Here is a 12,958-nt window from a genome sequence, read left to right on the forward strand (position 1 = left end):
CGCCCCGCGGTAAGCCTCACTCGGAGAGGCGGAGGAGCAGTAACGCGTTGCCGGTGCTGGAACGTGAAGCCGGTTTCTAACGCGGGCCTAAACCGGGGGCGGCCCGGCCCGGCCCGTTTCCCGCCTCAGCGGAAGCAGCGGGGCCGGCCCGGCCCCCGCGCACGCCCGGCGGCGGCCATGGCGCTGGGGGAGGCGGGCGCCCGCGGGCGGCTGCTGCTCTGGCCCCGCGTCGTGCTCCTCGGAGACTCCATCACTGAGGTAGCGGCCCTGCGGCAGCCCCTCAGGGCGGCGGGGAGCCCCGCGCGGGACGGGCCGGCCTCGCCGGTGCCGCCTGGAGCTCTGGGGCCCCACGAACATCCCGGTTCCTCGCTCCGGCCGCCCGGCTTCCCTTGAGCGGGCGGCGGCTGCGGCGGGAGGGGGCGCGTGTGTCCCGGTGCGGGGGCCCTGCCCGGTGGGGTCGGGGTGAGGGGCGCCCCCGCCGCTCCCCTCGGGGCTGGGCCCCGGCCCGCGGGGGGCCCTGGCGCCGTGAGGCGGCTGGAAGGGGAGCGAGGCCTGGCACAGGCGCGTCCCCGTGGGACCTCCCGCCAGTGCCCCGGGGGCTTTCACACCTGATGGTTTTCTGGGAGATTTGGAGCCTTCCCGCAGAAACTCTTGAAGTTCCAGTGTGAGAGGCGTGATGTGGTTGAAGTGCAGCTTCTGGCGTCGCGGTGGCAGTGGCGTTTTCCAGGCGGGGAGGCGAGCCTGCTGTCTGTACTGACCCCCACGCTCCCCCTGCCCAGCTGCTGGTGTGCCCCTTCCCTGCGGCTCCCTGCATCCAGCTCCTGCCCTGGAGACACGCTCTGTCTCAGGACCGTGGCTGGCTGAACGTCTCCTTCGATGCAGCACCGGCTTTTTGGTGTTCAGCTTGTGTCCCTGCTTTCTGTTGCGTGGTGGGGTGGGTCGCAGAGCCGCTCTGATGGCACAAGTTTTGGACAAAGACAAAGGGGATCGGTAATGGGAGACGGGTTGTCTGAACCAACTCGCTGTGCAGCATTGTAACAGGAAGGGTGATGCAGCAGCAGGGGAATAAGGATTATTCCCATTAATTTTTCCACTATTAGAAGAGGTAGGTATCAAACTGCACTCTGAAGCAGCATGTGGAGAAAGGATTTTTGAGAGGTGCTTTCCAGAATGAAGGCATGGTGAAAGGATCTTAGAAATAAAGTAGAAAAAGATTTTTAAAAAAAGGGGCCTCACCAGCCAAAATAAAACTAAAGCCTGACAGCAGCTGGTTTTGATTATGAAGGGACCACAGGGCACCAGGTTGCCTCTGATGCCAGTCCTGTGTCTAGTAAGGCCAGGGCTGTTTGACCCCTGCAGGGACAGGGCCGGCTGGCAGGGAGGAAATGCTGGGGCAAGGTGCTGGTGCTGGGACCACCAGCTGGGGAGGGAGTTCTTCCAGTGAAAGTCTTAACCTTTTTCCTTGCTTTCAGTTCTCCTTCCAGGAAAATGGCTGGGGGGCATCCCTTGCTGAGAGACTGGTCAGGTAAGAGCTTAAATTTCAAGTAATTTATCTAGCACACAGGAAGTCATGCAGCTTTTCTAAAAGAAAACAAACGCAAGTTAATATTTACTGTATATTTATTTATTGGCATCTATTTATTTATTGAAGTGGAGCTGCCTTACTGGTGACCTGCCCGGTACTGGTGGAAATACTCATTGGGTGTTTCTTTCCCCTCAGAGCTTGACTGGAAAGAAAAAAGTCCTTAGTGATTGTCAAGATTGTATTTCTGGTTTCATAGTCTGAGTGGCAGGCATATAGTACACATGCAATCTGCGCATGCACTTTCAAAATGTAAAGTTATAATCCCATTGAAAACTCCTGTGATATCTCTTTGTCTTTGAGAGAAGCAGAGGCAGGTATCCTGACAGGATGGTTCACAACTTACCAAGTTTCGTTCTGGTGGGCAGAAGAGATATGTTCTTTTTGATATTTGTCTCTGTTTCAGAAAATGTGATGTTGTGAACCGTGGGCTCTCAGGGTACAACACCAGATGGGCTAAATTGATCCTTCCAAGACTGATCACTAAAAGTACTGGTGCTGAGAGTACTGCTGCGGTTACTATTTTCTTTGGAGCTAATGACAGTGCTTTGAAAGGTATGATAGCTTTCTTTTTTTCTTTCTTTTTTTTTTTTTTTCCCCATGAGTTGTTCTCTTTAAGACAGTTTTACAGTTTAGCAGAAAAGACAGAATGTTACACAGACTTTTCTTGCTGCTTCTCTATGATCTGGTTGCCCTCTTTCCATTTTTACAGTGGATTGTTTTCAATTATTTTATTTGTATTTAAACCATGCAGTGCCTTCTGTTTCTCTCCCTCTCAGCAAGTTTTAATATTAAAAGTAAATTTCAAGATGCTCAAGAATTAGTTTATATCCATTGGCTAAACTTGGAGTTGTGCATCTAGCTGATTTTTCTACTTTTTAAAGCGGTCTGATGAATTCGTGGCAGATGGGTTGAGGAAATGAGGGACGGTAGCATTTGGATTCTCTTTAAGACAAGCGTAGCAGCATGCAGAGCTAGTCTACTCAAAATGATAACATCGGTGCACAAAGGACTGACTGTACATCCATGGGAATTTCCAAAAGTTTCTTTGCATCCCAAGAGAGTTAAAAATCTTAAGTTTTGCTTGAGGTGATTATGTTATCTAATAGTAAGATGCGGAGTTGTAAGACAAAGCATCTTTTAAAAGGTGATTTTTATTATTCCCCTCCCCTGCCCCGAGCCTTATTTGTGTTAGTTGGAAGTGTTGTGTTTAACCTCTTGATTCGTCTGTTTTGGCTACTGAGGAATAGCATTTTCCTGCCCCATCTCCTGAATCGATGGTGGAGGTGAAGTGCATATTGAAAATGAGTGCCCACATTCATATGCTGTGTAAAGAGCACATTCTGTGGTGTAATGAATCTGTGAGCAGTTTAACATCGCTAATGCATGTGCTCTATCCCCTAACAGATCTGAACCCTAAGCAACACGTTCCTTTGGAGGAATATGCTGCAAACTTAAAGAGCATGATACAGTATCTGAAATCAGTAGACATTACTGAAGACAGGATTATTTTGATAACACCACCACCTCTTCAGGAGTCCGCTTGGGAAAAGGAGTGTCTTGCCAAAGGTAAAAGAATGGTACAGATGGGCAGAATTTCCGCGTTTTACTGGCAGAGTGTGAGTTACTGATCCCAGGCTGATAGATGATTAGCTTTGTGCTTGTGCCAGATTGCAGTCATGTTCTTTGAGTTGATGGAAGAGGACTGCTAGCTGTTTTGCTAAACAGCTTTTGGATAAGGTCATGGAGTAACTACCAACTAATTAGCAACATCCTTTCAGAAGTGTTGATTGATCTGTTCATGCATAAAACTGACAGAAGTGGCTGCCCTTTGAGCACATAGGTTTTGCCAAGATGTCCTAGGCAGACTATATCATGTCCTACCAGCTTCCAAAATAACATGAATAATGGAAGAAATTTTGGCATTGTGTGCCTTAGAAAAATTTGTGATAGGCACAGTGTCTTTCACATCTGTTTGGATAAGCAGTAATGTACTAGGCAGGTTTATTTTAAATTTTAAAATCTCCCCAGAGAATAGCACATTCTAAGGATGCTAATAGAAGTACCTTAAAAAGAAGCAAGAAGCGAATAAATGATTTCTCATTATGTTGTTCAAGCTAACTCTAGAAATAGAGATGTACTGCTTACTTGATGTTACTCAACTGTTGGAAAATGCTGTAATCCCACTGACTCCAGCAGCGACAGCTGATACCTTCTGAGAGTGTTTCCTCTTTTTCATTGGGACAGCTTGTCCACCTCTTGCATGTTTATAAGTCTTTTGAGTTAGATTTAGGTAAGTAGAGAGCTGTCACCTTAGCATTTGCAGGGTTTTCTCTAACGTAGGTGGTATTTGCATCCTGACTTGTGTACTCAATCAAAGTGGTGACGTTTTGAAGGTGGCCTCATGTTTAAACTGCATTAAATTAGGCTATGTATCGCATGACTTTGCGTTAGGGGGCTTTGGTGTGCAGCCGTGATCGCTGTGCAAAACAGATTTTGGACTACGTGGACTTTCAGTCTCATCTAGCAGGGTAGTTCTTACATTTAATTTGGAAAAGAAGAGAAAGTCCTAGAGTAATGCTCACAAATTGTGTAAGACAGTAGCAGATCCGATCAGACATCAGACAGGGCTAGTGCTGTGCATGTGACAGCGGTAGATCCTTGCGTAGGGCGTAAGGGGGTAGGTCAGGTGCAGAGCAGCCTTTCGTGGCATGTGTGCCCAGGTCCTGCTAAAGCTGCAACAGCTGTAGTTAGCAAAATGTGCACCTGTATTGTCCTGTTGAAGATCTCTCAGGGGAGCACACCATGAACGCTGCTTAGCTGGCTCCTAGCTGTCAAGTAACACTTCTAAAATGTTAATTCATTTTTGTCTTACAGCTATCCTTTCTATGGGGTAGCAAGGGAGGAAACTTGCATTTACAGTGTTGAATCTGCCAGCATCTGTCTAAAAGAGATTGCTGTCTAGGGACGGAACAGGAGACAGGTGATCTCAGACTGTGGACCACAGATACAAGTATTGGCACAGTAAGCAGCAACATCGCATCATCTGCCCTCAACCAGTATTCAGGAGAAATGTTCTGCTTATTTTTAGTTTTGTCAGATCAATACGAGGGCAAAGGAGAGATGCGAAGCATCAGAAGGATAGTGTTCACAGGAACGTTCATCCAGGTGTGAAGAGAGGTGCAAAAATAAACACGGCTTCCAAACTAGAGTGCTGTGGGAGATGGAGTCAAAGCCCTTACTAAAGTCAGAACTGTTCTTCATCATCTGGGTGGTCATCATTCCATCACAGAAGGCAGTTGGGTTGGTCAGGCACTGGCTTTGCTAACTTTATGTTGACAGTTCCTTCTTGTCCTTCATGTGTTTGGAAATGAATCTCAAAAGGAGGCAATCCCGCTGTCTTTCCCAGCAATGAGGTGAGGCTGAGTGATCAGCCATTCCCCAGGTCCTTTTTCTTTGCCTCTCTTAAACGTGGGTGTAATGTTAACCTTCTTCACCCTCGGTCTCCCGTTAGCTGTGAATGTTTGTAGGGGGTAGGCGCTGACCAATGCAACAGGCAGCTCCTTCAGGTCAGTCCCACACACCCAGATGCATCTGGCATCTCTGAGTGTCCCCTAACCCTTTGCTCCCGGCTGTCCTCCTTCCCAAGCTGGGTGGGTACGTGCGGGTCGAGATGAATCACCAGGTTGGCTCCTTGATCCCTCAGGAGACGCCCCTCCCTATATTCCCTGAGTTTCCTTTGGCTGCTGCTCTTTGCTTGTAGACCCAGCACATGCACCTGCAGAGCTGCACGTTGGGAGGAGGTGTGTGTTTGTGTGCTTCCAGAATGGAAGAAGAGGTGAAACAGTCGAGAAGTAATGCTAACGATGAAAGAAAAGGCAAAGGCAGAGTAAGAAATTATCGGCTCTGCTAGATCAGAAGTCATAGAAAGGGAAAGGGACAGGACTGAAGGGTCACGCGCAGGGAGGTGAAGTTGTGGTCGGTACAGGGATCTTGGCAACGAAGGGCTGTGTGGTGGAGGCTGAATGACCACTCAGCCTATGGGAGAGTTGAACCAGGAAGAGAGTTGAAGAAAGCAAGAGTTAGGAAACATACCGTGGTGAGGAAGGACCACTGAGGAGGCTGAGGATGTTTTTAGGATGAAAAGAAATGATGGGAGGAAAGAGGTGGCACTGCAAAGTCAGAATCATTAGGTGCATTACATGGAAGGAGGGAGTGGAGTAGGAGTTGCACTGCATTATAGGTCCCAATAAGAAGAAAAACCAAACAACGTAACTTAGTAATACCCTGCCCTAACGTGTCGCAGTGGTCGGTGCAAAGCTGTTGGCTTACAGTAGCCGGCACTGAGCATATGCTGAAGGCCCAGCTCCCAGGGTGTCTGCGCACAAACGTGGCAGTCGCAAGTGCTTGGCAGTCACAAAGTAAAGCTTTGGACCGGAACGTACCCCGGTCCACCAGCATGTTACAACAAGGAGGCTACTGCAAGGAGATATTAAATGTCAAATGCCATCCAGGAAGCAGAAGGCAAACTTGTAAGTAGATTTACATCTGCTCAACTCTGTTCTACACGCTGGTAGCAGGTGTATGAACAGTTTTGAATCTGTGCACTGATTTCACCTGAAGCTTGCCAGAAGGTGAAGGCTGCGAGCAGCACAGAAGCGAGCTTTATGCTGCGTGCTTGTTGCTGTTGCCTCTCTTTTACCTGTCATGCATCTGTTAACAAGAGATGTATTTTGAAATGCCTCAAAAACAAAAAGAGCCCTGAAAGAGACTAAATGAGCTGTAGCTTCCAACTGAAATTGAGGTGCTTTGGATTTAGATTGTAATTAGCTATGTCTGCTGGTTTAACAAATGGATATGCATCGCATGTACCACAGAAGACTGAAATCAAGCTGTATCAGTTGCAATTGCTAAATGTTCTCTTTTTTTTCTGAATGATAGGTGACAAATTAAATCGCTGCAATGCCACCACTGGGGAATACGCTCAGGCCTGTGTTCAGGTAGCTAAGGACTGTGGAACGGATGTGCTCGACCTCTGGACGCTGATGCAAAAAGATCAGGTATGATGTCTTGAGAAAGACTTTGAAACAGTCATGAATTGTGAAATGCATTATTTAGCGTAGAGGAACCAGTAGTGCTGCATTATCACTGAAATGGTATAAAATATATCCAAACTACACTTTGGGGAAGGAAAAATAATCCGGAACGCTTCACAGTGTGCTGTAAGAAATAAATCTTAATACACCCTGGCCATTATGTTTGTTAGATGTCCCCTGGGTGCATTACATGTAAATAACTTTTCCTTGGACTTTGATTCATGGAATAGTTCAGGTTGGAAGGGGCCTCTGGAGGCACCTAGTACGGCGCAGGGTTGGACTGGCTTCAAAGTTTAACCAGGTGGCATGGGTACCTTGCTGGTGCTTCTGGCCAAGTACCCAAATTGGTCCATGTGACAGATTGCACAGTTTCCTGCAAGCAGGCAACTCCAGTTCAGACACCGAGTCTTTTCTCTCTCCTGCGCTCCCTGGTGCAGTAGAGTCCATCTTTCGACTGCATCAATCCCCAGATCTTTTCCTGATGAATAGCAGTGGCCTTGGCCATCAGACCATTCTCTTAATATATTAATACAAACGGTGAAAAATGAAACCGGTATATATACCAGCTAGCTTTGAGGAATTTACTTCATTACTCAAGACCTTCTATTTGCAGCTAGCAAATACATTAAATCATGGTTTTAACCTCCCCCGTAGGATTTCTCTTCCTATTTGTCTGATGGTCTTCATTTATCAACAAAAGGCAACAGCTTTCTAGCAGCACAACTTTGGTCACGCCTGGAAAAAAAACTGTCCGCTCTTCCTTCGCTGCTTCCTTATTGGCGCGACGTTGACCATACGAACCCCGAGGCCAGTCTCCTGTGAGATCCCCGGCGGTCAGGAGCCAGAGCAGCCATGCCTGAGAAAGCCGGTCTGCGTGCAGACAGCAACGTGCCGCAAACCTTGCACGCGTGGGGTAGTGGGGAGCCCGCGGTCAGTACTCTTCCGTGTCCCCTCTCTTGCTCTGTGGGAGAATAAAGGTGAGACCACACAGGGTGTGTTGTGGGGTGGTCTGTCTGCCTGCTGCCTGTGCCAGGAGCCTGGACAGCTGTGGGGACGAGCAGGTCTTTCCTTGGAAGACTTGGAGGAGAGTGAGCCTTGGCTGCCCTGAGGCGTTCCCGGCTCGGTTGAGCTTTGGGGGTTACACTTTGGTCAATACAATCTGCTGGCTTTAAACACCTGGGAGTGGTAAGAGGCAGGAGCGTGGAGCTTCTTGAGAGCCATTAATGTTAGTCCAGATTAATTTATTTGGCTGTAATACAGCAGTAAAAGCCATTATCTGAGCTTGAGAGTGAGGCTTTTTATAGTGCTGTATTGTAGTTCAGAGCAGGGCTTTTAAAGTTTAACTTCTTCTGGCACCAGCAGCAGCTTCTCTACACCTGGCCATTGTGTATAGGCGCAGATTTCAAAGCAGTGGGTGTTCTTGGGTGGTATAAAGCTGGTGATGCACGTTAATACAGCCCAGAATTATGTAGGGGTTTCATCTCTTTATTTGATTTTAATCCGTGGTCCAGTAGTATCCTCACTTTTGCTGCTATCTGGCTAGCTAATTATTTCCCAAACTGCTTTTTTTCTATGCTTATTGAATTTCATCTAGGCTTCAGGCAATTTTTTGCAGTTTGTGAAGGTAGTTTTCATAGTTTGTGTTCTCTTGAACAAAAGCTATACGTAGTATGTAGTACTCATCTGTTGTATCAGTTAAATGATGGATGAATACCAAAGCTCACTTGAAAGGTCTCCTTCACTTGATGGCAAATGACATACAGTGCAGCATTGTCACCATTGTCGTTACATTGGCACAAACCAGATGAGGCCGATAGCGATGTACTTGTTACGCATTGAGTGAGGCAGACAGATGAGAGCGCGTCAAGATGTCCTGCACTGTTTGCGCCGTGAGGCTGCCTTTGCTTCCTCAAATCAGACAAGTTGGCCAAGACTGTCCTCCGCTATGTAATGGGTGTTATGAAGTGCAGCATAAGTAGTTATTTCTCATGTGCCTGGAGCCAGACCAGAAGCTAGCTTGATTTATAAATAAAGATGAATATCTGAAATGGGGCTGTCCTTTCTGTAAGAAATGCTTACAGGAAGGGCTGGCTAAGCAGCAGAGGAAGCTCCCTGTGGAAGCTGTGGATCTCCCTGCACTAGGTGTTGCAAATGCACTTGCAGGTGCCGCTTTCACAGTGTCTAGAGCAAGGCTCACATTGGGGATGGATTCTGTGATTTCCAAGGGCTGCTCCAAACCTCCATTTTTGTGCTCCCAAGTGCCTGCTTTTCCTCTTTTACAGGTTTGCTACCCGAGAAGACATCCAAGCACCCCCCCATACCTTAGATACGAATTTCACCATTAGAACTGACCATAACACACAGGGCAAGACCAGCTCCCTCCCTGGGGGAAGCAGGGCAGCCCTGCGGGTGCTCAGCGTTTAGCCTCTGCAGCAGCTGAGTTCCAGAGGGGAGCAGTTACTTCTGACTGGCTCAAGTCTGACTGCACAGCCAGGCTTAACAACAGAAAAACTTACATCTTTTCTAAAAGGATGGACAGAAACAGCTCATCTGGCTAATTATTATTTTTTTTTTTAGTATAAAAAGCTTTTATTGTACCGGGAATTAAATTAACTCCTCACACATGTACTTTGCACTGAATCAAAAAAAGAAAACCCAAACAAAAAAAACAAACCCCAAACAAAGTTCAAAATCAGTATATAAAACACAACAGCCAGTCAGATAGAAATACCGTAAGGCACACAGTTCAAGTATTAGTGTAACAGGTATCCTCAGGCAGGGAGGAGGGGGGGGAACCCTTTCAGCACACAGATGCTTCCTGCAGCTGTGGCTCCCCCGTAGCTGAGCACAGGCTTGTAACAGTTCCAACGGTTTGACCCTTGGTCCCCCTTTATGTCAGTTCTATCAGCAGAGTATTATGGGAGCAAACGTATGTAGAATTAAAGATTCTGCTTTACTATCACGGTTGCTCTGTGACTGCACTGTCAGCCCATCTGCCACTAACCTAAACCATCCTGGCTCACCTTACACATCTCCAGGTGTATCAGAGGACACCACTAGATTACCAACTTTTTAATGTCACATTTTACGACCTGTGTGGGAATTTGAATTCATGAAGTCTCCTCCTTATACTTGCCCTGTTAACAAAGGTTTCTTTCTTTTTTGGTTAAATTCACTATTTTTAAACAAATGCCCCCCCCCCCCCCCGCAATGGAGTAAATTCCACCACCACCCCTTATTTATGCAGCAGGAGTTTCCAAAGGGCACAGCCAACTGAGGCTCAGCTCTTTGAACATCTCAACAACAGTGTTACCCATTTCAAAATAACATTTGGAGAAACATTTTTGCACTGAAACAGCTGCTGTAAACAGCTGGTTAAAACAGTCCTCATCCACGTCAATGATTTCCCTCCTTACTGCCTTCTGCTACCAGCCACCTGTGACACACAGGCCTCTCAGCAGAGTGGGAAACTCCCACAAAAGCCACAAAGACAAGGCTAGAGGCAAAAGAGGTTCCTGCTAGAGGAGCATTTCCATGCATCGGGCAAGGTTTAACAGCCTCTCTGTTATCCTTTTGGTTTTATTTCTTTAGAAGCTGTGTTAAGCTTCTTGATTCTGATCATGCATCTTCACTCAGTGCTGTGAGACTGTATTTTTATCCGTTTCATTAATCCCATTCTGTTCTCAAGGCATCTGTTTAGGCATGTACCTTAAATCGCTAAATGATCTACATGGAACATACTGCTGTGTTTTCATTTTGTTTTTAAAAGCCCCTTAATTCTGTCTATCAGTGCTGTCCGTCTACAAAATATTAAATTATAAAAAAGGCTGATATACACAATCCAATATCCAGCAGGATATTTGGTTTTGCACCACAGGTTGAAGGAAATGTTAAAGGTCAAGGAAATAGAAAAACAAATCCAAAAAGCTTCAAAAACAAGCCAGTTTTAGTTTGGATTTTCCTTTTTAAAAGATATAATGCTCTAATAATTGTAATTTAAGGAAGGTCATACACATGACCAGCATCTGCAGTAGGTCACTTCCTTATTTCTCCCACTCCCTCACAAAAATATATATACATATATTTATATTTATATAAATGAAATGGTTTTAGATCCTTTTTTTGCAGATACAAGTCACACATTTAGAAGGCAGCAAGACACTAGCATTCCGTCTCTTTGCTGTCTACACGGTTCTGGCGCTGTAGTTTAAAGGACGAAGCTTTCTCACTCCTAATGACAGGATGATCCGTCAAGTCCTCAAAAGATTTGGCGGCCGAGCTGCTATTTGGGAAAGGGTCCTTCTCAAACCCGTCCTCGTCAATGTGAGAGTCAGTGCTCGGGTCCTCCTGGATAGTGTCCATTCTTTGGTGGTCCTGTTTCGGTGCTGCAGCGACAGCCGGCACAGCCGTGATGGGCTGCAGTGGCTGGTGCCGGCTGGTCGACTGCGCTGCGGGGAAGGGCTTGATGATTCGAACAGAGGCAGAGTCCAGGCTGCTGAGCATCTCCACGTTCTGCAAGACACAAGCAGCCTCGTCACAGGGAGAAGCAACCGGGATCTAGTCCAAGGTTCAGTTTTTGTTGCGCCGTTTTCAAAGGGGACGGGCAACAAACGGGCACCATCTGAGCAGCACCCGCACTGCTGTTAGAACGGTTTAAAGGCAACCGCGTCCTCCCCGCCGCCCCCAGCAGCCGTGTGCGCTGCAGGTTACCCTGCGCGAGCCAGGCTGAGCCCACTGCGCTGGGGGGGAAAGGAGTCCGATTTTGAGTTTCACAGTAGATTTATACATAACGTAGGAGCAAGGGACCATCCAAAAGAAGTCGTTCGTTGAGTAGGTTTTTCCTCAAGAAATTCAGCTACGCTGAGCGCTAACGGCAGAAAGGCCCTTTTATCTCTGCGTGTTCCTTCTCCCCATAAAAGCACCACGGGTGACCGGGACAGAGCTGACGACTCAGCCCCACCTCCCCTGGGGCCCAACACTGCTTTGGCAAAACCCAGGACTGGAAATGCACGGTCAAGCCAGACAACACCAAGAGCTCAGTGCAGGGAAACTGGCCACGGTACAGCTTATCCCACTCTTCCAACTGGAGAGTTCCCCCCTTCACGTGCAGGAAGTTGCACTGAACACCGGGGGGACCACTGCGATCATACCCAGACTCTGCACCTCAGATTAAAGTTAAAGCCCACTGGTTTCTGTTCTATTTTGAGCATGGTTTGGAAAATATCCAGGGATTTCTGGGCGTAAAAAGACATCCTCACAACCCCTGGTATGAAACAGAGCAAGGTCTTAAAAAGATTGGTAAGGATGAGTTTGGTACAATGCTCTGGGTGATGCTCTGTTTGTGTGAATGTACTCTGAATATAGGAAAGGTAAGGTGGGCACCTGAAGGAGATAAGGAGACCTTGAGTCAGGAAACTGTTAAACAAAGAAAGTTGAAAAGTTCACTCCACCTAGATCCCACCTATTATGAACAGAATGATTAGGTGTCAAAATCAAATGAATAGGCATGTAAAGATGCTGTAACCTCTCATGAAAACTGTATAAATTACCTGACTTTTCACTGAAAACTTGGGAGCTAGTTTGTCCAATGCAAATCGGCTAGCTCCCTAACATTGCATGAAATAAATACCTTTGCTGCTTAAAGACAAAATTTGTGTCTTGAGCAGTTACTCTGTGCTGTTTTGGCATCAGTAAATGCCAACAGCGGGCAGGATGAGAGGCTGACCTGCTGCCAGTACCGCATTCCCAACTACTCAATCCTCAGCAAATCCAAAAGACACAAGACTTGTTCGTTAGAACTCTTGCTGGTGCAAGGAACCCATTAACTGTACCTGTGCTACAACAAGGCTACAACCTGCTTCTGGCATCTTCTTGACTGAATTCAGGTATTAAAGCTCTAAGGTGACTTTTCTTAGGATATTCAAGGCCAACTACTGGGCACCTAAACTAAGATCACCTCCAGTTACACCAGAGCAGGTGCCAGAGGCAATCTGCCTCAGCAGCCTCTGACTTCAGTGTGCTTCCCTCGGGGGCTGGGCAAGAAAGCTCTGCAGGAGGGTTTTTTCCACCTCCCGTTACAAAAGGACATTTCCGTAGCTGAAAGTTTCAGTTATTAATCAAGAACTGAGGTGTCAAAGCACTGGACAGGATACCCAGAAATTTACATCAGAAGGCGCCCTGTGCTGTGCTGTAATTAAAATGTATCTAGGCACTTTTTTTGCTCTTCCCCTCTCCCAGCTCGGTATCTACAAGGTGAGAAGGGTCACCGATGGGTGGCCTG

The 12,958-nt window shown here is 47.1% G+C and overlaps 2 protein-coding genes across 3 annotated transcripts in view; one reads left to right on the forward strand and one right to left on the reverse strand.

Annotated features, from left to right (window-relative positions):
• Window positions 1-75: 75 nt before the first annotated feature.
• IAH1 (isoamyl acetate hydrolyzing esterase 1 (putative)) lies at window positions 76-7,666 on the forward strand. The gene is made up of 6 exons (XM_055713662.1): window positions 76-258; window positions 1,473-1,525; window positions 1,989-2,137; window positions 2,990-3,151; window positions 6,524-6,642; window positions 7,333-7,666. Exons 1-6 carry the CDS (start codon window positions 178-180, stop codon window positions 7,498-7,500), a joined length of 732 nt encoding a protein of 243 aa, XP_055569637.1. The 5' UTR covers window positions 76-177; the 3' UTR covers window positions 7,501-7,666.
• A 1,561-nt stretch (window positions 7,667-9,227) lies between these two features.
• ADAM17 (ADAM metallopeptidase domain 17) overlaps window positions 9,228-12,958 on the reverse strand; it is a 36,471-nt gene continuing 32,740 nt past the window's right edge. For both annotated transcript variants that reach the window (XM_055713661.1, XM_014277735.3), the window contains exon 19: window positions 9,228-11,190. In XM_055713661.1, coding sequence (XP_055569636.1) covers window positions 10,840-11,190 — 351 coding nt within the window. In that variant the 3' untranslated portion in view covers window positions 9,228-10,839. The remainder of the gene's footprint in view (window positions 11,191-12,958) is intronic.

The sequence above is a fragment of the Falco cherrug genome, chromosome 6 (genome assembly GCF_023634085.1).
Source record: "Falco cherrug isolate bFalChe1 chromosome 6, bFalChe1.pri, whole genome shotgun sequence".
NCBI lineage: Eukaryota > Metazoa > Chordata > Aves > Falconiformes > Falconidae > Falco > Falco cherrug.